This window comes from Ursus americanus, chromosome 19 (genome assembly GCF_024610735.1).
Source record: "Ursus americanus isolate L20-20 chromosome 19, mUrsAme1.1.p, whole genome shotgun sequence".
NCBI classification, from domain to species: Eukaryota; Metazoa; Chordata; class Mammalia; order Carnivora; family Ursidae; genus Ursus; species Ursus americanus.
The window spans coordinates 36,154,270-36,179,937 of record NC_142145.1 but is presented as its reverse complement, the minus strand read 5'-3'; the positions used below and the strand labels follow the sequence as shown (position 1 = coordinate 36,179,937).

The window sequence follows — 25,668 nt, the reverse complement described above, 5'->3', positions numbered from 1 at the left end:
TTTTACCCTATCTGGGAAAATTCACAAATTTTATAGATGAATGCTATCTTCAGGATTCTAAGTATATCACTAATTCAGAAACCCATTATCACACAATTTTTTGGATTTGGGTTCTTTTTTCTTCTAATCTATAGCAAGACTCTGCTGGGTTTTACTGGCTCAAAACCATGAGTGGGTCCATGGTTATGGGTCCAGAAATGAGCATCGTTGCACTGTGGGTGGGTCAGGTGATGAGGCTCGTACCGGTGGAGGGTAGGGCCCGGACTAGGAACGAACTTGAGAAGCCGCAGCACTGGCTCCACCAGCTGTACTGCCTGGCGTCCTGATTGCATGGTCCCAGGAATTTTGAGGAAGAGTTTGGGAAACATCAGGCTGGAGCCCAAGGACATGGTGGATTTTAAGACTCACTTGTAATTTATAATTCTAATTTCAGAAACTTTTAGAGCCCCTTCTCTGATTTTGTCTGCTTTATAAGATGCTTACTTTTAAAGCATATATATTTATTATGAAATTATTCACCAAGATCTATAAAAACAAGTCTCTTAAGGGAAAAGAAAAAGTGTGTTCCAATATATTGAGTTGTTTTGATTTTTCTAAAGATGTCATTTACTTTACATGATGGATTTGTTCCTCATAAAACATTACTTTGTATTCGTATTGCTTTTTCTTTCCCTTTTCAGTTTAAATCATCTAAAGACTTTAACAGGAAGAGTAGAAAATTGGGAGAAAATAGCCATTTCCTTTCATAAATGAACTTGTGATTACTTAAGCACCTCATACGTTTATCTGGGGAAAGCCTTCAGGCCTGGAGAAGCCCTCGGATGTTTTTCAGTAGATAAACTAGAGGGTCTCAGGAATGTGTTCATAGCCTTTCTTTGCTAGTGGGAGACCAAGGACCTCCTTTTGTTCTTTGGTCCTTTGCCCTTTGAATCTAAAACATGCATTTTGGAGATTCATATTTCATATCTGAAACAATCCAGTTCAATCCTATTCATTCTTACAGCTCTGATTATTTTAACCAGGCACATAATACATAGTTGTATACTTGAGGGGCACAAAAATGATGTCATAAGGCCTCAGCTTTTATATATTGCTCTTTACCATTTTCGTTGTGCTTTTATGTGTATTTACTTTAATTCTTATCACAGCCCTGTATGGAAGAATAGGAATTTTTAATTTGTATTTTATATAAGAGGATAAAAGCTTAGGGAAGCTAAATGTTCACAGCTCACATTAAAACTGAGGATTCCTTGGATCACAACCTTATGCCCTCCTTGCTGAATGTATGGCAGCTGTGGGTATGGTAGACGACTCACTGTGTGCACACCTGTGTGTTTGATTTTTTTTTTCCATATCCGTTATTCAGGAGCCCATTGAACATCTCTAGGATGTTAGAGGTGGAGGAATTAGAAGTCTGTATCCTCATCCTTTAGTACTTGAAGAAATGAGATGTATCTGGTCATTTTGATGATAAGGGTGTGACCTGGTGGTCTCATCAAGATCTTTCTCACCAGAGGTGAGAGGTAGTGAGACACTAGTAGAAACGCACAGGCGCTTGGTCCCAGTCTTAGAATGGTTTTTCCCTGATCTACTTACTGAGGATGGCGGAGAGAAAGAGCCTTTCCTCTTCTCTTTTGTTCCTTCTCCTGCTCTGAATTCTTTTCCCTCCAAGCAAGACAAGGTGGCTCTGAACAGCGTTCCCTCCTTGGAAGAGCTGTTCAGCTGTCTCAGAATGATTCCTGGCCAGTGAAGCCACAGCCAGAATAATGCCTCCTTTAGAGATAGACTTAAGCACATGGGTGCCCGGTTCACCATTTAAAACTCAAGAATATAGCCCTTTCTTCACGTTGAATCCAGGCTTGCTTTAACAAGCCTGCGTCTGAGAGGACTTCATATCCTCATTTCCTTCTTTCTGTGCCCTTGAGGAAAAAGAACATCTAGAATAATCTTCTTACAAGTCTGGTCCCCCCAGAGGATTTATGCATCAAGGTATCACCGTTTTCCCAGTATTTCTTTAGTTCGGTAAACCCAGTGGCAGTAGTGACGCTAAGACCTCTGTCAGTACTTATCCAACCCCCTCGGTATGAAAAGTGGCTTTCCTGGGCCTTCTATGAAGGGACATGCTAATGCAGTATTAGAGAGTGTTCACCCATTTCCCATCCCGTTCTGTCCCTTATTCCCGATCTGTTTCCCAGCTCCAGCAAGACAGGAATTCTGGAGCTGTCAGTTTTATAGTTGTGGTTGGCACTGTGCTAACACAGTAGAAAGGTGGATTGGGTACCACCTCCAGTCTTAGTGAGTTACCAGTCAATTAGGGGAGAAAGAGCTAAAATAAATACAAGTCAACCCGCTTTATAGTGGCTTCCATACCCATTATAGTGAAACAGTTAATTCTGTACAAAGAATAGAAAAACTCCAGAGAGGAAGTACTATTTAGACTCACCTTTAAAGAATGAGAATTTTCTGTTCAAGTATAAAAAGTGTCAAAAGGACATTTTAGGCAGAAAATGTTTGGTGAAGGCAGAGAGAAGATGCAGTGTTTTATGCATGTACATGTGTGCATGAGACTGGGACGTGTAGTAAGATTCAAGGCAGCAGAAGAGGGACAGTAATGTTTCAAGTAATAAATGCTGTAGTAGTCAAAAAAGATTAGTCTAGAAAAGGTTCTCGTCTTGGCCTTATTTGGGTCTTTGGCCGAATAGCCATGCAAATTTAGTGGATGGTGAATAAATATTTATGAAGCATAATTTAATAGAAATGTTGTTCAAACTAGGTTTTTTCATGTGGTTAAGATTCAGGCCAAGAAGAGGAGGATGAAGATCTTGAGTAAAGGTTGTGTTTAGATGTCCTTTTGGTGTTGTAACCTACAGCTTTGTGTCCCGGAAGTCAGCAGATACTTACTGAGTGCCTTCAGCGTGTCTGGTGACGGACTCGGATCTGGGGATACAGTTACATAAAAACAATACCGATCATAACCAGTGGACACCTGTTCATTCCTTTATTACTAAAGTTCTCCTCGGTACTGGGATCCAGATCATTCAGGTTCCTTTTCTTCCGGCTTCCCTCAGTACAAAGCAAAGCTGGAACATGGTCCTTGGACAAAAGTAGACATCCAGCCGATCTGCTTGTTCAGATGGCCTCTACCACTAACAGGCACGGTGTGCATGGGAATATCTGAAACATTAGCGGGCCGTCTAGTTTTCACACAATTAAGATGATCAGGGCAGTGGGGCGCCTGGGTGGCTCGGACAGTTAACCTCTGACTCTTGATCTCAGCTCAGGTCTTGATCTCAGTTTCATGAGTTTAAGCCCCGTATTAGGCTCCGACTTAAAAAAAAAAAAAGTTACTAAAAAAAAAAAATCAAGCCATTAGCTTCAAGTTTTCCTGTTCTTCAAAGGAAAGTACTTTTTCTAACGTATTTTTTTCTGAATTATGTTCTTAAATGTGCAGTTTATCAGCCATGTAGACACTGTAAAAACGGAGTGTCAGAAGTCACTGTCAAATGCTTGGGGCATGTTAGAATTGCATACCTGGAAAAAAAAAATTGAATTGCTTGGCAACTCTACACCGTGGCTCTGCAGGTTGGGTTTTTTCCACTCTGTAACCATTACGTAATTCAGACAGATTGCAAATTACCTCTCTGTATTTATTCCCTCCCTTCCAAAGGTTTGATCTTGCCCAAGTATTAACACTCATAAGCTTTTATGACCAAATTATTTGACAATAAGAAGCATGTAAATGAGAAGCTCGCGCCAACAGGATTTCCTGCAGTCTGTCTTCTCCATAAGAGGATCATTCTCCGCCTTGATTTCTTTTAGATTATGTTGTATGATAGTTCATAGAAGAACTTTAGGAAACTGAATAAGGAGCCAAATTTTAATGAAAATGTGTATGTCAATTCTAAAATTATATGTAATTGTGCTTAAATCCAATGTTTAAAAAAGCTCCTTTCCTGCTTTTTTTAAATTCCTTTTATTCCTTTTTTTTTTTTTTAATTTCCTTTGTGGTCATATAATTGAATCCCTGAAGTAAATACTCATACATTCCTCATACTAGATTTCTCCTAATTTAGATTTCTCCTAATACTAGAATTGTGCTTAGAAAAGCAAAGTCTCCTGGGATTAACCTATGAAATATAAAGAAAACAATTCATTATAGAAGAATATTCTGTCATGTTTTACCGCCTGCATGAATGTTAAATGGTGGTTCCTCTTTAAGTGTTGGGGGCTTCTTTCGATACCACCCCTGGCCTTCTGGGCTTTCTCTGTCCCCCAGCCCTCTTCTCCAGGAGCTGTGGGAAAGGGCATGCTCTACTTCTGGCAAGTAGAGGGTATTACTGGCATTGGTGAGAGCCTGTGGACTGCATTTGAGGGGGAGTGGTGATAAGTAAGAAGTCATCACCTGTAAGCCTTGGAGAACAGGTGAAGTAACATCGATCTAGAAAGAGCCCCCAGTCCCAGAGACAGTGACCCCAGACACGAAAAGAGCAACTGTAGAGAGTGGTACATTGTGTAGAAGTGGACTGTGGGTTTGTTCTGGTCAGTTCATACCACTACATCTTGCACTATACAAAAAGCTGCTTTGTCAGCCAGGATACCTAGAATTTACATAGTGGCCTAGCATGAACTGTTGATAGAGTGATACAGGCAATGATTCAGTAGACATTCCTTGAGAAATTGGGAGGAGTGCATAGGCTTTAGGTCTTTTGCCCTTAATCTCATTTTCCCTTAAAATAGATATGTTCTAAAAGTTGGAGCTTGAAAATGGTGTACTTAGTCTGGGTAGCTCAGTTGGTTAAGCTTCTGACCCATGATTTCAGCTCAGGTCATGATCTCAAGGTCATGGGATCAAGCCCCCACATGGGAGTCTGCGCTTAGCAGGGATGAGATTCTCTCCCTCTCCACCCCCCCCCTCACGTCCTCACTGTCTCTCAAAACAATAAATCTTTTTTAAAAATGGCATACTTTAGGTGTTTTTCTATAAAGACACTTGTGCCCAGAAATAAGCATTGGTTCTCCACTACCTACCAAATTAAGTTGCTTCTCTTCTTGGCTTTTAAAACTTTGAACAGTTGCTGCAACCAGTCTTTCCAGCATCTACCCCCATTGCCCCCTGCCCTTCCCCTACATTTGCCCTAAATCATCTTTCACCAAATGTCCTAATTCCCTCTTTGCTTGGAATGTCCTTTGAGGGCCTTCTCCAATGCCACCTTCCTCCTTTTCTTCCAGACGTGAGCTCTCCCTGTTTTCAGTGTTCAGAGTTCTACAAAGTCTTAGGGTCATCGAATACTTACAACCTCAACATTAAAGGTTATTAAGATCCTTGAGGAGCAGAAATGACTGTGCAAGTTGAACTTGGCTTAATCTGCTTGAGAATATTGATTACTCTTGGCTTTTTCTTGGGCAAAATTTTGAGCTAATGCCTTTGGATTTGTGTCTCTCTGCCATATCCTTGAGCACTTCTAGTTTTGTCTGTTGGCTGATTTTCCTATTTCTCTGATCTCTCAAAACTAAGTTACTTCTTAAGTAAAATCCAATTGGTCAATAAACATTGTTGTTTTATTTGTTTTTCATTAATTAATAAAGAGACATCCCTGGATGTTACCTACAGACAGGGATTTCTTTAGCGTAACTAAAAAATTAGAAATGAAATACGTTTTTTTTCAGGATCTTGCCACCACCTCAAGCTTTTCATAATTTAAATCTTCCCTTTTTACCTAGTCATGTAATTCCAACACTTAAAAAACAATTTGTCCATTGAAGTAGAGGAGGGAATACAAAACAATGTGAAAACACCAAGTGCACGTAAAGAGACTTTGTCCCCTGGTGTCACAGCTTTACAGAAGTTTGTTTTGATGACCCTAATAAGAAAACTGACCCCTTCAGAATGGGTTTCATATGTACCTCTCTAACTTGTTTTTCATTTGTAAGAAAGGCTTTTTGTGCTTCCTTTTCTCCTCTGTCCGGAATGCCAAAGTCTAACTTCAGTTCTATTCTTGGAGTCAAGCCGTTGGGACATCTCACTGCCAGTTTCAATATCAGACTTTCTGGAAGCTGGTGACCTTTTGTCCTGCACACCATGCCCGCCTGCACTCCAAGTGCTTCTACTTCCTTCATTCCTGATGCCCGTGTGGAAGCCAGATCTTTCTGTATGAAGCTGGATAGGTCAGACAGCTTGCAGTAAAATTTGAGCCCATTACCCTAAAGGAAATCACTGGTGTTAGAAGCTAGAAGTGAAACCGGCTCCCAGCACCTCCTAATTAGCAGATGAAAAGAAGTATTTTTTTTTTAACATTTATTTATTTTAGAGAGTGAGCGCACACGTGGGTGTGTGTAAGATCGGAAGAAGCAGAGGCAACGGGAAGGGAAGAGAATCCTCAAGCAGACTCCATGCCGAGCATGGAGCCTATCACCGGGCTTGATCTCACGACCTTGAGTTCATGACTTGAGCCAAAATCAGGAGTTGGATGCTTCACTGACTGAGCCACCCAGGTACCCCTGAAACGAAGTATTTCAGACCAGCAAGATAATTCTTCACCTCCCACTTCTTTCAATTGGCTGAATCTTTTTCTGTATCAATAGGCAGATTTGAAGTTTTGAATCTTTTCCTAAAAGCATTAAAATAGACGATGACAAGTTATAGGGTAATTGCCATTTAGTCGGAAAAAAAACAACTAAAAATCACCCGGTTATACTTCAGTGTCTTTATATTCTTGTTTTCAACTGAGTGTTAAAAAGTTTCTACAAAAATTTTCACAGGTATCACTCATAGGATATCAGCTCTCTTCTGTGTATTGTAGGTTTCTGTCCATTATAATCTCTAATTGTTGCTCTAAAATTTACCTTTTGTCTAAAAATATTGATACCTAAATCTTAAAGGCTATTTCATATGTAGATTTTTCCTACATAGACATTCCTTTTGAAAAATATTCTTTATTCTTCCATGATCTTTTGGAAGTACTTTTAAATCAACTCAGTACACTAATCTTAACATCCAATCAGTTTTTCCTGGATGGCTGATCTCACTTTTAACACTGCTCTGCAATTTTCTTAATAAAAATCCAATTTAAAGGTAACATTACCTTTTTAAAGGTATTCTTGCTTCATGGGGTGCCTGAGGGGCTCAGTCGGTCAAGCATTGCACTCCTGATTTCGGCTCAGGTCATGATCTCAGGGTCATGAGATGGAGCCCTGCATTGGGCTCCCCACTGGGTGTGGAGCCTGCTTAAGATTGTCTCTCTCCGGGGCGCCTGGGTGGCACAGCGGTTGGGCATCTGCCTTCGGCTCAGGGCGTGATCCCGGCGTTATGGGATCGAGCCCCACGTCAGGCTTTTCTGCTATGAGCCTGCTTCTTCCTCTCCCACTCCCCCTGCTTGTGTTCCCTCTCTCTCTCTGGCTGTCTCTATCTCTGTCGAATAAATAATAAAATCTTAAAAAAAAAAAAAAAATTTTAAAAATAAAAAAAAAAGATTGTCTCTCTCCCTCTCCCATTGCTCCTCCCCCTGCTCACACATACTCTCTGTCTTTCTAAAATAAATCTTGAATAAAAATAAAAATGAAAGTATTCTTACTTCTTGAAGGCAGGTTATAAGCACAGAATGTTAGTGTCTTTAACTGTAATTTGCTGCAGCCTTACGAGTATTGTAATTTTTTATTTTTTATTGAAATCCTACAGTATTAGTTTCAGGCATACAACATAGTGACCAACAGTTACATACATTATGAAATGCTCACCATGGTAAGAATAGTTCATCTGTCGCCATGCAAATATTACTGATGATATTTCTTATGCTGCACTTGTCATTTCTATTACTGATTTCATAATTGGAAGTTATAAGATGCTTCAAAAGGTTTTATATCCTTTGAATTAATAAAAACCTGAGTGTACATATCAGATGAGAGCCCAGCCACATGGTTTGGCAAGGCCTTGTAATATATCCGCTGATACTCTTAAAAATCCGTCTGCCTGAGTAGTGATTGCTGGCACATTTCTTTCTCTGTAAAGGAAGAGATGAAAATGTCCTTTGACAGCTTACTCTGTATGTGGAGAAGGGAAAGACGGGGTGCTTTTCAGCACACTGCACAATTCATATAGGCCTGCTCTGTCTCCGTCTACAGGAGTTGAAATCTTCCTGCTGGTTATTACTCCTTTTCTTCTTTATGAAATCACGTTGAAAGTTCTTGTCTTTGGGACTTGTTTAAAATATGAATAAGAAGTTTGACAGAACTCCAAACAGTGGGAAGGAGCAGGATGCTCAGTTGAGGACCGTGGGAATCCCAGGGAACAGGCTCCGTCAAAGCTAGATGTCTGCCCTCTGTATCTTTACTTTCGCGCTGTGACTCGGGGCCGGTGAAAGAGACAGTGTCCCAAGTTCACTCTAACAGCGTTAAATAATACCATAGTAGCCGAAGCTATCAAGCTCCTCTTCACGCCAGGAACGAGGGAAATGCCTAGAAAAACAAAACAGCTACTACTAACTTAATTGTATTTTTGTTGGACTAGGAAGATGCAGCTGAACTTGAGGATTTTAAATTCCTTTAAAATGTTACTGTTTCACAGCATTATTTCACAGTTGCCGTTAAGCTCTTCAAGCCTTGCATTTGTATAAGTAGAGAGAGTTCTGCTGATGTCCTGGAAATCTGTAACCCTGTGTTCTGCAGCCTCACTACCCTTGCCAAAAAGCCCTGATTTCCCAAAGGGGAATAGAATAGTGCCTTCAACGTGAGGTGAGAGCTTTGGTTACAGACATGGTTCTGCAGTAATACCCAGATCAAGGAATGACAAGGCCGAATGCAGAAATAGAGCTCGAATGATCCTGATTATTGTGTAAAAACAGTATTCCAATAGGAAAGACCTTTACTAATTCAACTGTGACAGAACATACAGTTCTGTTGCTGAGTATGTAAATGTCAGGAGCTCAAGGAGGAATATATGGGAGAGCTGTAACCCAGAAGGGGCATGTGTGCCCCCCGGGAGCGTTATTGCAGACACAGCGGTGTCCCTAGTGTCTCTTCCAGCAACTACGACAAAAGGTGGTGATGGCTAGAAGCAAGAGCACTGGCAAAAGTCTTAGTCATATGAGAATGAAGCATTATTGTCTCCTGATTAGCAGAAATATCAAGTATCCCTTAAAAGAGAAGTTGGTGGCAGAGAATTAGAGAATCGTCTAATTTTAGAGCTTAGAGATGTATCCAAACCTGATGTTTTGCAGATAGGAATACTGCTGGCTTAGAAAGGTATGACTTGTCACAATCCGTTCAGGATGATTAAGGCTTCGATCCGAGGACCAAAAGTTCCATTCTGTATCTTCCTCTGCCCACTTCCTGGTCCTGTTTGATTCTAGCTTGAGAGAAGAAGCTTTGTCACAAATCATTTACCTGTAAAGAGAGATATAATTGTGTGGATGTGTCCGGCAAATTAAGGTTGTCATCCTTCTGACCCTTCATCAATGCCACCTAAGATGGTAGAAGGTTGTAATTGAATCCAGTGATACAGACATTTCCATAGAATAGTTCCTTGGCCTGTGAAAACATCAGATAGGCAATTTGAGTAGTTCTTTGTGGCAAAACCCAATATAGCTTAATATCTTCTCCACAGATGATGTCACATTTCTGGGAAAGTGCTAAGAGATTTTGACAACAGTAATATATATGTATTATATTTTTATATATACATTACATAAATATGTAAAACTAAATTCTTACACGTGTATATATACTGGAATTTGAAATCATGACACAGGAACAGACAAATGAACTATCTATCCCCCCCAAGATTGTTCTATGAAGAGGAAGGGTACAGCTGGCCCTCCACCCCTGACATCAGTCTGAAAGGTTCATACGTTCTCTTACAGTTTATTTTGTGACTTCTTACAGAATTATAATCTAGAAAAATTTCTAAACTTCAAATTTTCAGTTGTAATTTCTTAGAAGCAGCATATGAGAAGAGGAAATATTTAGGAAATTGAAGTTCAGATCAGAGTATAAATTCCACTTCTGTTACTTTTATTAGCTGGATGACTTTCTGAACTTTGTTCCCAAATCTGTAAAATAGGGTGATAGTGATGAAAATATCCCAGTGAGGTTCCGGATGTTAAAAATAGACATGAAAGCTTTAACAGATCTTACATGAATGTGGGTATTTTCATTTCTTATTTCTTGGCATAATCTATAAATTAATATTTCCTTTTTTGTTATCTGGACATTTCCGTTTAAAAATGTCAGTTTATCCTGATATTGATGTAATGTCAAATCCTGGAATCTGGTAGAAATGAGATTGCCTTCTCATGCTTTGCATGATTCCATAGACTTAACTCCTATATTCTTGAATCTTTTGAGTATCAGAATTCATTTTTGAGTTCTGCCTTCATACAAAGCCTCACTTAGTCATTTTGGATCCTGTCCCCAAACTTTTTAGCTCCATTATGTCACTTCTGATGTATAACAACTGAAACCATTCTTACGGCTGTAGGTACAGGCATAGCATGGCGCTCTATAAAGAATATTTTCCTTTTTTCTATTTCCTGATCATTTTCAAAACTTGTTGACTTTCATGACTACAGAGTACTTTGAGTCCATGGCCTCAGAGCATGGCCCATCATAATCTTGTTAATAAGCAATCCTACAATTTGGATTGCTTTTACCAGAGTGTATTGTATTTAGCTTTTTGAGGCTTATCTTTCACCTGTCTGCAAATTTAGTTTCCAGGGTGGTTCTTAATTTAGATTGCTTGTTAATTTTTATGCTATCAATTCTTAAAATATATAGCAACGTTTCCGGTACTCTTATTTGGGACTTTGGTAACATTAGAAGTTTACTATCAACCAGCCCTTGTTGGGGCTCAACTGCTACAACCTCTAAACCTTGATTTGTTGACCAGATATTAAAGGCCACCCCATGCCAAGTACTGTAGTAAAGGCTTGTATACAGAAGGAAGCTAGACAGATAAAGTGTAAGCTCTCTTGAAACTCATATTGCAGTGAGGGGGGAGGGAATCCACAGACCAATATAAGAATTAATAAAATAGACCTAAAACAAGATGACATGATGGAGAGTCACTTCAGATAAAGTCAAACGGTAGTAGAGCATGAAGAAATTGACACTGCAAGAGAGACTAAGGGTGGTTGGAGTCATGACTTCAGTGAGAAGGTGAGAGGAGATGTGATGTAGAGCACAGCTGGAGGGTTCACCTTTGATAGATACAGGAATACAACAGCCTGGTTCCAGTTATGCCATGGTTATAGTTTCCTGCTCCCAACAGGAACTCTTGACCATGTTCTTAGTAGCAACAATTAATTTCAAGGTATTCTTTTCATGATGTCTCTTGGGCACTAGAGATTTGGGAAACTGGAAATTGAAAATACCCAGATGCACATACCCAGGGACAGTCACAACAAATCTTAAGCATAGTTCCCAAAATCAATAAGCTATTTCTTCAAAATTTTCAGGGATTCCTTTGACTCTAGAAAATATGACCTATGATAGAATACCTTAAATGATCATATAATGTGCCATTTACTGGAGATGCTAATATGATCTACTCTGTCTACATTGACTATTGGATAAAAATGACTCTACTTATTTGATGCTTATGGGGTTCTGAAAGCATAGAGGTGGGAGAAGCTGAGAGTATACAGGTAGTAAACTGTGCCATGGCAATCTAATTAAAAATTTTTTTTCTTTAGTGCACAAGATTTTAGACCCTCAAAAACAGGAAAATGTTCCCAACCTATCTTTTAAACATAAAAGAATCATAAACAGGACAAAAGCACACAAAGTTGCAGACAGTCTCATGAGTATAGGTGCAAAAATCATAAAGTATTTGTGAATCTAAACCACTGTAATGAAAGCTTAGTAAACATCCCCACGTGGGACTTACACCAGGAATGCAAAGATGATTCAACTTTAGGAAATCTAGAATGTGATCAGTTAATAGATAAAGGAGAAAACATTTTTATTGTCTCCATGGTTGCTGAAGAGATAGTTGGTAAAACTTGGGATCCTTCCTGATACAGCTGTTGGTAAAACTCAGAAAAATATTTCCATAGTATCAGAAATTAGTGGCCAATAACAGACTTAAAGGAAGAACACGAGATTTTCTCATTAAAGAAAAAAAGTATATATAAACATATATACACATATAAAAATATTTTACAAAAAAGGTATTGTTTTGTATTATTTGTCCCTAGGAAACTGAAGAGAAACAACTGTGAATTTATTAGAACTCATGAGTTAGAAAATGAATGTTTAAAAAACCAGATAGCCTAGATAAAATGGATAAACACCTAGGAAAGACATAACAACTAAAACTTAAAATAGAAATTCTTAATAGACCTATATAATAAGAGAGGGAATTAGTAATTTTTAAAGAATCCCAGAAAAGCCAGAGCCCAGATGACTTCAACTGTGAATTCTACCAAATGTTTAAAAAAAGAAAAAATTAACACCAACACTTCACAATCTTTTCAAAACATAAGAGGAGAATCCAACTTATTCTGTGAGGGCCGGTATCAACCCAAACTGAAGATATGACAAGAAAACTACAGACCAATATCTCTTATAAATAGACACAATTTCTGAACAAAGTACTAGCAAAATGAATCTGGAAACATATAAAGAGGATTATGTGCCATGATCAAATGAAATTCATGCAAGGTTGGATCAAATGGGATTAAAGAAACCAATGTAGAACATCATTTAATAGAATAAAGGACAAAAGCCATGTGATAATAGATGCAGAAAAAGCATCTGACAAAATTCAACACTCTTTTATTTTAAAAGATACTGAAGGACAAATAGAAGGGAACTTCCTCAATCTGGTAATGCTATCTATGAGAAACTTGGAACTAACATCATACTTAGTGGTGAAGAGCTGGATGCTTCCCCCATAAGACCAGACAAGGATTTTCACTGCCAATACTTTTTTCAAAATCGTACTAAAGGTTCAAACCACGGCAATTGGCCAAGAAAAATAAGCATTCAGTTTAGAAAGAAAGTAAAATTTTCTGTTTATGGCTGTTGTGATCTCGTATGTGAAAAAAATCCTAAGCACCAACAAGAAACTATTATAACTGAAAATGAGTTAAGCAAGGTTTCAGGATATACAAGATCAATACCCAAAAATCAATTGTATTTCTGTATATTAACAATGAGTAATCCAAAAACAGAATTAAGAATACAATTCCACTTACAATCATTAAAGCATTTAAAAAAATAAAAATTTAAAAGTGGAAGGCTTATATACCGAAAACTGGAAAACATCATTGAAAGAAATTAAGTAGAAAGACATCCCATGTTCATGGATTAGAAGACTATTGTTAAGATGGCAGTATTTTCCAAATCTCTAGATTCAGTCCAATCCCTATCAAAATCTTAGCTGTCTTTTTACAGAAATTGATAAGCTGATCCTAAAACTAATATGGAAATGCAAGGAAACCAGAATACCTGTTTGGAAAGGAAAAGCAAAGTTAGAGGACTTCTGCTTTTGATTTCAGAACTGGCTACAAAGCTACAGTAATCAAGACTAATACTGCATAAGGATAGATATATAAATAGAATTGAGAGCCCAGAAATAGACCCATGCATTGATAGCTAATTGATTTTCAACAAGAGTGCCAAGACCACTGAATGGAAAGTATAGTCTTTTCAACAAATGGTGCCAGGACAACTGAATAGTCACATGCGAAATTATGAAGTTAGACCCGAACGTTACACCTATGTATACAAGAAATAATTCAAAATGGATCATTGACCTAAATGTATGAACTAAAACTATACAACTTTTAGAAGAAAATGTAGGTGTAAATCATTATGATCTTGGATTGGGCAGTGATTTTTTAGAAATGACAAAAGCCCAAGTGACCCCCCCAAAAAAAATGTGCTTCATCGAAAGTAAAAATGTGTGTTGCACGCCTGGGTGGCTCAGTCGGTTAGGCGTCCAGCTCTTGATTTCGCTTTGGGTCATGATCTCGGGAGTGTGGGATTGAGCCCCACGTCGGGCTCCGTGCTCAGCGAGGAATCTGCTTGGAATTCTCTCTCTTCCTGTCCTTCTACCCCATTTGCTGTCTCTGTCTCTCTCTCATATATAAATAAAATCTTTTAAAAAAAAAAAGTAAAATCTTGTGTGCTTCATAAGATGCTATCAAGAAAGTAAAAAACAATCCACAGAACAGGAGGAAGTATTTGCAAATCAGATACCTGATAAGAGACTTGTCCCTAAAATGTAGAAAAAAAACTTTTTACCATTAAAAGGAAAAATAACCCACTTTAAAAATGGGCAAAGCATTTGCATAAACGTTTCTCCAAAGAAGATCCATAAATGGCTAAAAAGCATATGAAAAAAGATGTTTAACGTTATTAGTCTTTAGGGAAATCAAATCAAAATTTACCCCAGTGAAGATGACTAGAATCAAAAAGATTATTATGATTGGTGAAGATGTGGAGCAACTGGAATCCTCATACATTGCTGGTGGGCGTGTAAAATAGAACACAGTTTGACAGTTCCTCAGATGTTAAACATAGAGATGTGCCATATTCCAAGAGAATTGAAAACTTAAGTCCACGCAAGATCTTGTACATAAGAGTTCATAGTAGCATTGCTCATAATAGTCCAAAAGTGAAAACCCAGATGTTTATCAACTGATGAGTAAATCAATAAAATGTGGTATATGCACACAATAGAATATTAGTAAGCCGTAGAAAGGAATAGAAAGTTCTGATACACGCCACAACACGAATGAACCTTGAAAAGATTTTGCTAAGTTAAACCAGACACAAAGGCCAAATACGTTATGATTTATTTATATGAAATGTCCAGAATAGGCAGATCCGTAGAGACAGAAAATAGATTATAGTTGGTTACCAGGATCAAGGGGGGAGGGAAGGGGAGAGAGTGGCTGCTAATGGGTATGAAGCTGATTTTGGTGATAATGAAAACCTTCTGGAATTAGTAGTGATGGATGCACGATTCTGTGAATACCTTCAACACCACAGAATTGTATACAATTGACCCTTGAACAACATGGGTTTGAACTTCACATTTCCATTTATATGTGGCTTTTTTAAAGATAAGTACAGTACAGTATCATAAATGTAGTTTCTCTTGTGATTTTCTTATTTTCTCTAGCTTGCCTTATAAGAATACAATATTTGGATAGAATATATATAAACATACAAAATGTGTTGACTGTTATCGGTAAGGCTTCTAGTCAACAGTAAGCTATTAGTAGTTTAGTTTTTTGGAAGTCAGAAGTTACATGCAGATTTTCAACTGTGTGGGAAGGGCAGTGCCCCTAGCGCCCATGTTATTCAAGGGTCAGCTGTACTTTGAAAGGTTGAACTTTGATATGTGAGTTATATCTCAGTAGAGCTACTACTTAGTAAATGACTGATTTTTTTAAAGTAAATCTATTTTCTATATGCCATGAATGACAAATATAAAAATAGAAAGAAAAGAATAAATGCATGATAAAATTTTGAGAAAGAAGGGAAATTATTCTACAGATAATAATATATATTATAGTATTTGATTAACAGAGTATGAACTTAACCACTGGGACAGACCAAAACAAATTTAAGAGGTCTCTTTAGAGAGAGACCTAAATGCATGTATTAGGGAAGCAATATATAGTAAAGGTAGTGCTTTTCCTCAGTGGGAAAAATACAGATTATTCATGAAATGATGACGTTCAGCACCTAGCTGACTTTAACAGTTGGCATTTGCCGTTGAAAATAGCAAAAAAATAATCCTGGCAAGCTTAGGCAGAGACAAATTTACAGGAAGAATATTTGGTAGCTCAGTCAATAGGAAATCAAGCCAGAAGCTGGGAACAGAGCCTCCCTTGTTCCGCTGGCCTAGGATGCCACTGTGTTGCTGTCACAGGACTCTGCAGGGCTCTAGATCCCACCAGTGCCACCATGACTAAGTTCTAATAGTCCCTGTGTATTTCTGTCCCTGTTAAGACTCTGAGACTCGGGTAGAGCCCAGGACACAGGCCTGCATCTTTCCTGCTGGGGATGAGGAAGAGGATATCTGCTCACCATTGGTACTGTGGTGGGAGGCAAGGCACTTAGCATCAACCCAGACAGGAAGGTGTCCAAATGTTGGGAGCCAAAAATGACAGATTCCCACTAACATTTGGAGTAACTAAAATTAGAGCCATCCTTTATGTCATGGACCAAAATAAATTCTACATGAATTCAAAATGTAAATGTGAAACTTGACACCATAAAATACTTGAAGAAAATATATGTGGATATTTATCTAATCTTGGTTTGGGGAAGTTGCTTAGCATGATATAAAAATGAGACAGCCATTAAAAATGTCAGTAGAGACCGTTAAATGACCCAGAATGGGATCAGTCTGTTAGATTAAAAAAAAAAAAAAAAAAAAAAAAAAAAAAGAATGGTATATACCAGAACATTAACAGTGGTTCTCTTTAGGTGAACTAGAAATTTTTCCTTTTTCTCGCCGATTTCAATTTTGTTTTTCTTTCCAAAAGCTGTTACTACGTTTTAAATTTGGGAAGTGAGTGAGTTGGTTGGTTGGTTTGTAAGAATATAGGTATCTGGTTCTTTACAAGTACATTTTATGCTAAACCCTACAGAAGTAAGAATAACTTCAAAAAGTGGGTAATGAGACAGTTATGTGTAGACACCCCATCTCTTGTAAAAATAATGCTCAAATGGCTATTGGAATTTGCTCCATGTGGGGGCACTTCAAAAGGAAGACCTGAATAATTGAATTAGGACTGTAAGAATGCCCCCCAAGATCATGATGTTTCTCTCACCTTCTCTAGTGTTTTTTGTCTTATTTTGTTTTTAAGAGAGCCCATCTGCTTGAGTAGGAATATACTAGTTTGTGCTCAGGGTATTTCCATCTAAGGGGAAACCTCACAGATGTAACAGTTCTGGAGGTGATATTTACTGTGGTCTGTATTTCATTACTTCATACTCTCACCTACGAACAATGAGCTGCCTCAGCATTTCCTGTCGAGGCAGCCCTTAGATCCCTGGCACCTTGTTCGATCTCAGGTTCCTATCTCAATAAAGGGTGCTCGACATCTGTGCTCTAAGGGATGAGCTGGCTTCTTCCGGTGTAAAGGTGAATCTCTCGAATGGAATAAAGAGCTTCCAACAGAAACCTTGATACCAGAGGATGAGGGAGCCTTTCACGTTCCAGAAAGGCCATCATTGGCACATTATAGAAACAGACCAAGAGATCTGGAGAAGGAAAGAGAACACCGAAATGGCAGCTTGTTCCCATTCTTGCTGCTCGATTGCTTTTCCTCCTTGTAAAAGAAAAATAATCATTCTGGCTTTGAATTTCTTTTCTAAGTGCCTGTAGCCTTAACTATTAAGAAGATAGGAATCAGTAAACGTGATCTTGCTGGGATTTTCTAGTGGAAATTGTCATGATGTAAGGGTTCTTCATAAAAAAATATATGTGTGTGTGTGTGTGTGTGTGTGTGTGTGTGTGTGTAGGTATATATAAAAGACTTACTGATCCTTTTTTCTAGAACCATTTCCTCAGGGGACTCATTGAGTATTTCTATTATTTTTATTCCTCAGTCATAAACAGCATGACTCTCAACTTCTGTAAGTTTCAGAGTCCCCATGTCTTCATCCTTCATGTTAATATAGGACCCCATTGCTCTGGCCTGGAATTAAATTGGTGTACAACTGTTTTTGGCATTAGATGGTTTAGTTATCCAGTTTCACCTAAGTCATTTTGCAAGGTGGACATAAAACAGCTTGGATATATTTGTATTTGCATGTGTATTTTTTTGAGCTACACATTGCATGAGAAGTTAGCAGTTTTCTTGTGTTTAAACTTTGTTTTTCTCTTACATCTATATAGTTTGAAGACTTGGAGCAGGTAGCATCTAGATGGAAGAAAAAAATGTTTCTTTTTTTCTGATCAAAGCTAAGAAGAGTTATTCTTACCCTGATTTCCTTGGCATTAAAATATTTCTATTCACTGTTCATGGAATGTGGGCATGCTCTAGTGAACAGTGTCAATACCACAGTGGTTAGGAATGGGGAGAGTGGCAGGAGTTGCCCGGAGGCGTGGTCCCTTTCCCTCCTCCTCCTGAGTGAATGAGGGAGGTTTACGTACATTGAGAGGAGCACACAGCTGGGGGCCTCCTTCCGGCCTAGCAATCCTCAGTCAACCTGGCTACAGTCAGATTTACATCAGCATTTTTCTCCTCTCTTTCCAGGAGCTGCCTATTGCCAGTTCATGGACATGCTTTTTCCAGGCTGCATTAGTTTGAAGAAAGTAAAATTTCAAGCAAAGCTGGAGCATGAGTATATTCACAATTTTAAACTTCTGCAAGCATCGTTTAAGCGAATGAATGTTGATAAGGTAGGAAACTAATTTACACCTCCATAAAATGCATGGTCTTTCCTTAAAATTGTTTTTGTGCAAAAATGCAAAAATCCAAAGACATATCAATGGCATATATCTTGATATTGTCAAAGTAGTTTGGGGTCTGTGCCTAGCATAAAGCATCAACCCTCACTTCCCATATTGGGGGAGGCTTTCATTTAAGGAAGTCGCTAAACTTACGCCATTAGATTAAAAGCCCTAACAGTAATTACAAAGGTTAAAATGTTGTTACTCTGTTGGAGATGAAAAATTTTTATGTTTGCCAGATGCTCTGTGGTTACAGTGAAAATGGCATGTGTTTGTATCCCGTGTCCAAGATCTGAGCAAGTTACTTGAATTCTTTTAGTTACCCATCAATAAAGTGGAACTAAAACCTCTTTCCCTGTGGTTATGAAGTCAGAGTGAGAGAATGCATGTCACCGTGTCCAGCATAGTGTATACAAGTTCTCAGTGTCCATAAACTGCCCCTTTCCCCCCTTTGAATGTTACAGTTTTGTTCTAGCGTGGTACAAATGAAGTAGACTGCAGTCCCATTAAAGGACTCTTGCTGAAGTCCACTCAGTCTCTGCATGCTTCCTGTTATGCAAATACATATTTAATACGTATTCCTTATCTTGGATATATTTCTTAGAGGGAACAGGTTTGGGAAGAAAGGAATTTTGAATAAGGAGAAAGAGAAAAAAGGAAAAAAAAAAACTTTTCTTGGCATCAATAGTAGCAGTAACTAGGCCATGGAAATGAAAAATTTAAATAATGTTACAAGAGACAAGTTAAAGGAAAAGAGAAAAGCTTGCTAAACTGTACATATTTTTTTTTAAAGATTTTATTTGTTTATTTGACAGAAAGAGACAGCCAGCGAGAGGGGGAACACAAGCAGGGGGAGTGGGAGAGGAAGAAGCAGGCTCCCAGCAGAGCAAGGAGCCTGATGAAGGGCTCGATCCCAGAACGCCGGGATCACGCCCTGAGCCGAAGGCAGACGCTTAACGACTGAGCCACCCAGGCGCCCCTAAACTGTACATATTTTTAATGAAATTGGTATCTTTCTAAATCAAAGCATTCTTATCAAAATGTTAAAATCTTGGCAGCTTGTTTTCTCAGAATTTTTATTTCTAAAGACCTACCTCTAACAGCTCAACGTTTTGGAGTCTTTTTAACTTTGTCCTTTGCTGTGGTTAATGTCCAATTAGCTCCTTCCATATGTATTGGAAACCAGAGCTACATAGGTTCTCCTGACTTATTAACAGTATTACCTCTCTATACATTTCTATATCCTTTCTCTAGACATGCTCCTAGATCAAAAAGAAAAACTCATAAATAGCTATGCAACAAATTTAGGGAGCTCTATATCTCTGTGGAAGCGTATACAGAGAGAGTGGATGAGCCATTGTTAAGAACACTGAAGATAAAATTCCGGTGCAGGGAGATTGACCTTGATCACCTTTGTTGGCCTCTCCAGCTTAATATGCTACGATTCCACTCAAGGGTCCTTGGAGAGGCAGTGGTCCCTGTGCATGTTTGTCAGAGCGTAACAGCAGGTGCTTGTCACCCCAGATTTTGAACTTATGCCCCCAGAACTTCCGTTTTGGTAGGGAATGTGAAATCAAGTCAACAGAAGTAAGTGCCTGCTTGGCGCAGTTAAGGTAGTACCATTATCTAAAACTGGTTCTAAAGGTTCACACCTGGCAGAAAACAAAATATAGTAGCAATGTTAATTAAAGGGCCTTATTCCCTAAGAAGGCACTTAAAAATCATTATTGGCATAAACAAAAGCTGTAAACCAGAAAACATGAACATATTTAGCACACTAAAAAGTCAACTATTAAGTGCATGTGTGGAAAGAATTCTTCGGTGTGGGCGGATTTCACTGAAGTTTGGTAGGAGAGAGAGTTCCGCACCCAAGTCTCCCTCGCTGAAGAGTCTTCACAAAAAATGTGGTCCCCTCCCAAAGTTTGTTTCTCTTTATTTTGCTCTGTACTTGAGTTCTTTTCAGTTTTAGCTTCATTAAAACATTTTTTAAAAATTCGTTGCTAATGATTTAATGGGTGGCCTAAAATGCTTCAGTTGTTCTTTCCTTCAAGTGGTTGTTGATATTTGAGGTCATTCTCTGTTTTTAAGTGGTCCTGATGATCCATTTTAGGATATCAGTGGTATCCAGCTCCTGAGGTGACAAAGCCTTGCTGAGATTCTATGGCTTCTGGTCATATTATCGCACAGTGAAGCTGTGTACTTGGAACGCTGGGTTTGTGTCTGAATTGTGTACCTGTGATTGGACTCACCCCCCAGCTTTGTAGCTCTCGTGGCCTACATTCAGCTGGGATTCCCACTCAGAAATGAGGAAGTCGGAACCTGGTAATGGCACATTTGCATAACTATGTTCTTTTTTTCCAGTTTCCTTCAAAAATAGCTGCCCGCTGAAATAAAGCTATTCAGTCACCCCACGTTTCTTCCTGTCATAATTCTGAACGTTCCTGTATGACCTCTAAAGGGAGTACCTGTTGGCTGTCTAGGTTGCCAGTAGAAAGAGTTACTCCATGAAAAGTGAAATCTGTCTCAGAAGTTGAGGTGAATATAGCGCAGAATGCTCTCAGGGACTCCCCTAATCAGACCCCATTTCTGTCCGTCTGCTCTCCCCTGGCACGTTAGCTGTGCTCCTGTGCAGCCCATCTCACGACCCTGAGATCATGATCTGAGCCAAAATCAGGAGTCGGATGCTTAACCACCTGAGCCACCCAGGGGCCCCACAGGCAGTTGTTTTTAATGCTTGAATCTTTGTATTTACGGTGTAAAAACAAAACAACAACAAACAGGGAAGTTTATTTTGCTTCATATGAACCACCAGATAAATGTATGTTTAGCGTTGATTTGAGTCTTATTCACACTCTCCGGTAGCTGTTATCCTTACAGGAGTTCATTCCACCACCACCGGAGCAAGTGTTAGAGAGAAATTGGGAAAATCCATCAGTCTTGAAACAGCAACATCCCTGGCCCATTTTTGCAGGGAGATGCTTGAGTGATTCCATGCGTTGTGAAGAGGATCAGCCCCTCTTGACAGCTAAGGGCGTTCCTTGTTCCGTCTCATCCATTCAGGAGCACGAAATAATTCCAAAGAACACCTACAGCATTTTAGTTTCACTTTAATACAGTGGGGAAAAAAGGAGAATTCTAGAATATAGCCAGCCAAGAAGCTGTGGGGAGACCAGTAGTCCGTAATTGTGGAAATAGTTACAGGGAACCCTTCGGTTGTGTTAAATTCGCACAGACGGGGTCATGCCTCCTGGTGATTTTATATTGCAGGTGATCCCAGTGGAGAAGCTGGTGAAAGGGCGTTTCCAGGACAACCTGGATTTCATTCAGTGGTTTAAGAAATTCTATGATGCCAACTACGACGGGAAGGAGTATGATCCTGTAGAAGCACGGCAAGGGCAAGACGCAATCCCTCCCCCCGACCCCGGCGAACAGATCTTCAACCTGCCAAAAAAGTCTCACCACGCAAACTCCCCCACCGCAGGTACCGAACAGTGAGATCCGACAGTTGCTTTCCTTTTGGGAAATGGCTCCGGTTCACCTGTGCTCTCCTGTGTTTGGTTGATTCTTCCCAGCAGTCAGTCTCTGTGCCTCTGGGTGATTTTTATTGTTGCCTATTTGACCACATTATCTTCCCAGCAGTGCCTTATCTGTAATAAGTCTAATGTTCATGATTTAAACTAGTAAAAAGGCAGAGTTAGTCACTTTTTATCATTCAAGCTGTGCGTTAAGATAATACTCTAGGGATCGATTTCATATTCTTGGTATGCTTTTCTGAAAAATATCAAGTCTGTTTAGATTTCAACTGGAATATTTTTACTGCTTAATTGCTGGCTCTGCAAACCAGAGCATGAACCAATTTATACTTTTAAATATGAATAATCTATAATCTTGCAAAGGAAACTTATGAAATATGCATCCTATCTCCTGTAGAGCCAGTGCCAAATTTTATGTGAAAATATTCACAAGACCTCATTTTATCCATCTTGGTTCAAAAGTGAAGTCATTGGGAATGAATACCTAGAACTTTTAAAAAAAACCTTTGAAAGTTTTGTGAATAAAACCTTTCAAAAATATAAACATCCTTCCATAAAAAAAGAGACTTGATCGAGCAGGAGGGCATTCTCGTACATCTGAGGTCATTAGTACACAGGTTGCGGTACTGGACGGTTAAGCAATGAAATCCTCAGAAACTACTTGTTCCATCCTAAAAACCAGTGTTCACGCTTGTTAAATCGGTAACATTAATTTTGTAAATAATACAAATTCCTTATTTATGCCCACCCTCCAATCAGAATGAGTGAGGTGGCTAGACGAATACTAATACTGAACAATACAGGCGTATTGTAGAGGCTAGAGGGGTCCCTCTGTGAGGCTTCCATAGATCCGTGTCACTGAGGCTGGACATGAGCCCTCAGTGGGAAGGGGAGGGAGACTGGCTTGAGGGACTCTAACATTTCATGTTTGGGCAGAAAAGGAAGGGTTTGTACAAGAGCCGGGAAGATGCCAGAAAGAGTAAAGGAAATGAAGGAACGACATGTCAAGGAAGCAGAAGGAAGGGAACAGAATATCTCAGTGTATGGAGGAGTCAAGTAGAATGAGGACTGGAAGAGCACATTGGATTTCTCAAGTTAGGGGTCACTCAGTGGAATGATGGGACCCAGAGTGGGTAGAGGAATTGGAGGAAGACGATTAAAATAGCTTAAAAAATCCAGCTTTGAAGCCATAGATTGAATGAGTTTATATAAAATAAACTAAGCTAAGCACAGATCTCTGGCAATACATACATACATTGAAGGAACCAGAGGGAAAAGAGGAAGCTGAGAAAAAGACATGAACATCAGGGGGAAAAACTAGGAAAACTCAGCATCAGAGAATGAACAGTAGGAAATTTTGAGACAGAGGGATCACCAGCAGTGCTGAATATTAATCATGGAGAGATCAAATAGGATGTAGCCTGAAAAGAGGCCAAAGATACCGGGCTCCCAGGAGGTGAGGAGTAATCCTCAAGAGAACTGGTCCATAAGACGCTGGGTGCATAAAATCTAGATTCCAGAGCCTGGACGAAGGCACGACCTTGCGAATGGTAAAGTCATGCAGTAAGAGTAGATTCCACCTTCACCAATTTCATCAGGAAAAAAGTTGAATTGTTGTGGGGAAAAGCTGACAGCCTCAAGAAGTGAGATTGGAAGGAGCATGCTGTTGTCCTCCATGTGTTTTCGTTTGCTTTTAGGACAAGGCACAGTGAGCAAGTTTGTAAGATGAGAGAAAGGTCCACGGAGAAGAAATAGTTGTTGATAGGAAAAAGGAGGGGAAATATGTGGAGCAGGACCCTTAAGCTGGAGGGAGAAAATGAGGTCAAGGGTGCTGGTACAAACTTAGAGAGGAAGGGGAATTTTATTTTTATTTTAACAAGTGCTGGGGAGAGGTTGGGTAAAATGCCACAAGGAGTCTGGGGAACAAAAATTTATGGCATTTCAAATTGGCCTTCAAGTTTGGTCAGAAACCTCGATCAGTGCAGTAGATGGGGGTGGAGAAGAAGAGTGGTGTGGGGGATTTGGTGGGCAGATGGAGTAGGAGGGCGTGGGTGGGAGGGGCGACTCAGGGTACCTGGCATTTCGCATCTTAGGGTCTTTTTCTAGAGCTCTTAATGATATACAGATTCATCTTAAAACTCAGCTGCCAAGTTTTTTCCCCCAAGTTTTTAGTAGTGAAATTAGGCCTCAGAAATTTATGTGTGTTCCACAGTCACAACGTGTCCTTGGACTGGCACCACTGCTCCTGCTGCCCCAGCACCACTGCCCATGGTGCTGCCTTGGCCTTGTTTCCTAGCAGTTCCCCCACTGGTCCTTCACAGAAGCCGCAGAGAAACGCATGCTATTTTGGTAGAATGCCCGTGAACCTGAAACAGAAATATATTTCTTCCAGACCTTAACCTCTCAGGTGACAAAGCTCAGGAAACACATTGAAGTCAACAGGTAATAAATAGGGTTTCTAATGTTCCAGAAAGCAGTATAGTTCTTAAGACTCGTGTTCCTAATCCCTTGACCATGTGCGCCTCATTGGTCTCAATCAGGGAGAAAGGATATTTTCAAAAGTCAAGCCAGTCATACCCTTTTTAATAAAATAGGTTCTGTCTCTTGGATATTGTGGGATGGAAAAACTATACTGTGGAAAAAATTATAGCCAGGTATACATCACATATAGAACATTGTTTTAAAAGCTGTAATAGGTGAAAGGCTCCTATAAATACATGAGACCTCATTTTTCTTGAAGTCAAGTGTCCAACTCGTGGGAATACAGCCAAGAAAATGTAAGCCAAAATGTCTTCCAAGAGTCAGACTAGGTGTTGTAAAATCTGTCTTATAAAATGTATAATTGTCACAAACATGGGGATATGGTTTCTCAGCACATAACTTATTAGGACAAGGAGTACACTGATAGCAATAGGAAGTATAAGCATCAGTAAAGAAAGAGCCAAAAAACTTCAGAAAGCTTGCTAAACCGCCCAGCAGCCCGAATGCTTTATTACAGATAAAAAGCTCCCTGCCTCTCCGTGTCCCTCAGGGTCGGTAGGACGCCAGCATGTACTCACTGATACACTCAGAGTTCCCTTCGAATTCTTAAGATCCTGTTCAATTTTCTGTTAATAATCATCTCCCCCATGAATGACTTACATTCTAAAGTGGGCTCCCTGACTCTGGCCTGAAACCCTTTGGGGCCATCCTCCTTATATACAAGTCCGATTTTGTCTGCGTGCTTGCTGCTGAGGTGAGGGTCAGCTCCCTGGGAGTTCTCGCATGTAGATCACAGTTATCGGACAGTGATGCCACGTCCATAACGTGCAGCAGTAATGTCCGTTCCGCCTCTGAGCCTTGTGATTTCTCAGCCATCTGCATTCATGGAAACAAGCTTTGGCTGGTATAATGGAAAGCAGGAGATCTTTATTTTTTCATTTTTGCTTTGGAATACTTGATTGATTTTTGCCGTGGATTTCCTTCTCCCCAAATATTTCCTTAGGCTAATATTAAAATTAACTTGCATGTCTTGACTGTAATACATTAAGAGCAATAAGGAGAAGCTCCAGAGAGGCGTGTGGCAAAAGGCCCACATTAGAGTGGAAATGTGATCACGGAATGGATCATCCGCCTGTTGATAATTAAGTACTGTCCAAATTGTCCAAAAAAAAAAGTGTTTTCACCATACAGACTTCCATAGCCATGCTCCGTGGGTGCTTTGCTTTTGTGTGAAATAGG

General features: G+C 39.4%; 1 protein-coding gene across 4 annotated transcripts in view; it reads left to right on the top strand.

The window, feature by feature from the left end:
- MAPRE2 (microtubule associated protein RP/EB family member 2) overlaps positions 1–25,668 on the top strand; it is a 149,525-nt gene that overhangs the window by 94,643 nt on the left and 29,214 nt on the right. For all 4 annotated transcript variants that reach the window (XM_087869878.1, XM_087869877.1, XM_045777887.2 and 1 more), the window contains 2 exons: positions 18,219–18,364; positions 21,683–21,896. In XM_087869878.1, coding sequence (XP_087726004.1) covers positions 18,219–18,364; positions 21,683–21,896 — 360 coding nt within the window. The remainder of the gene's footprint in view (positions 1–18,218; positions 18,365–21,682; positions 21,897–25,668) is intronic.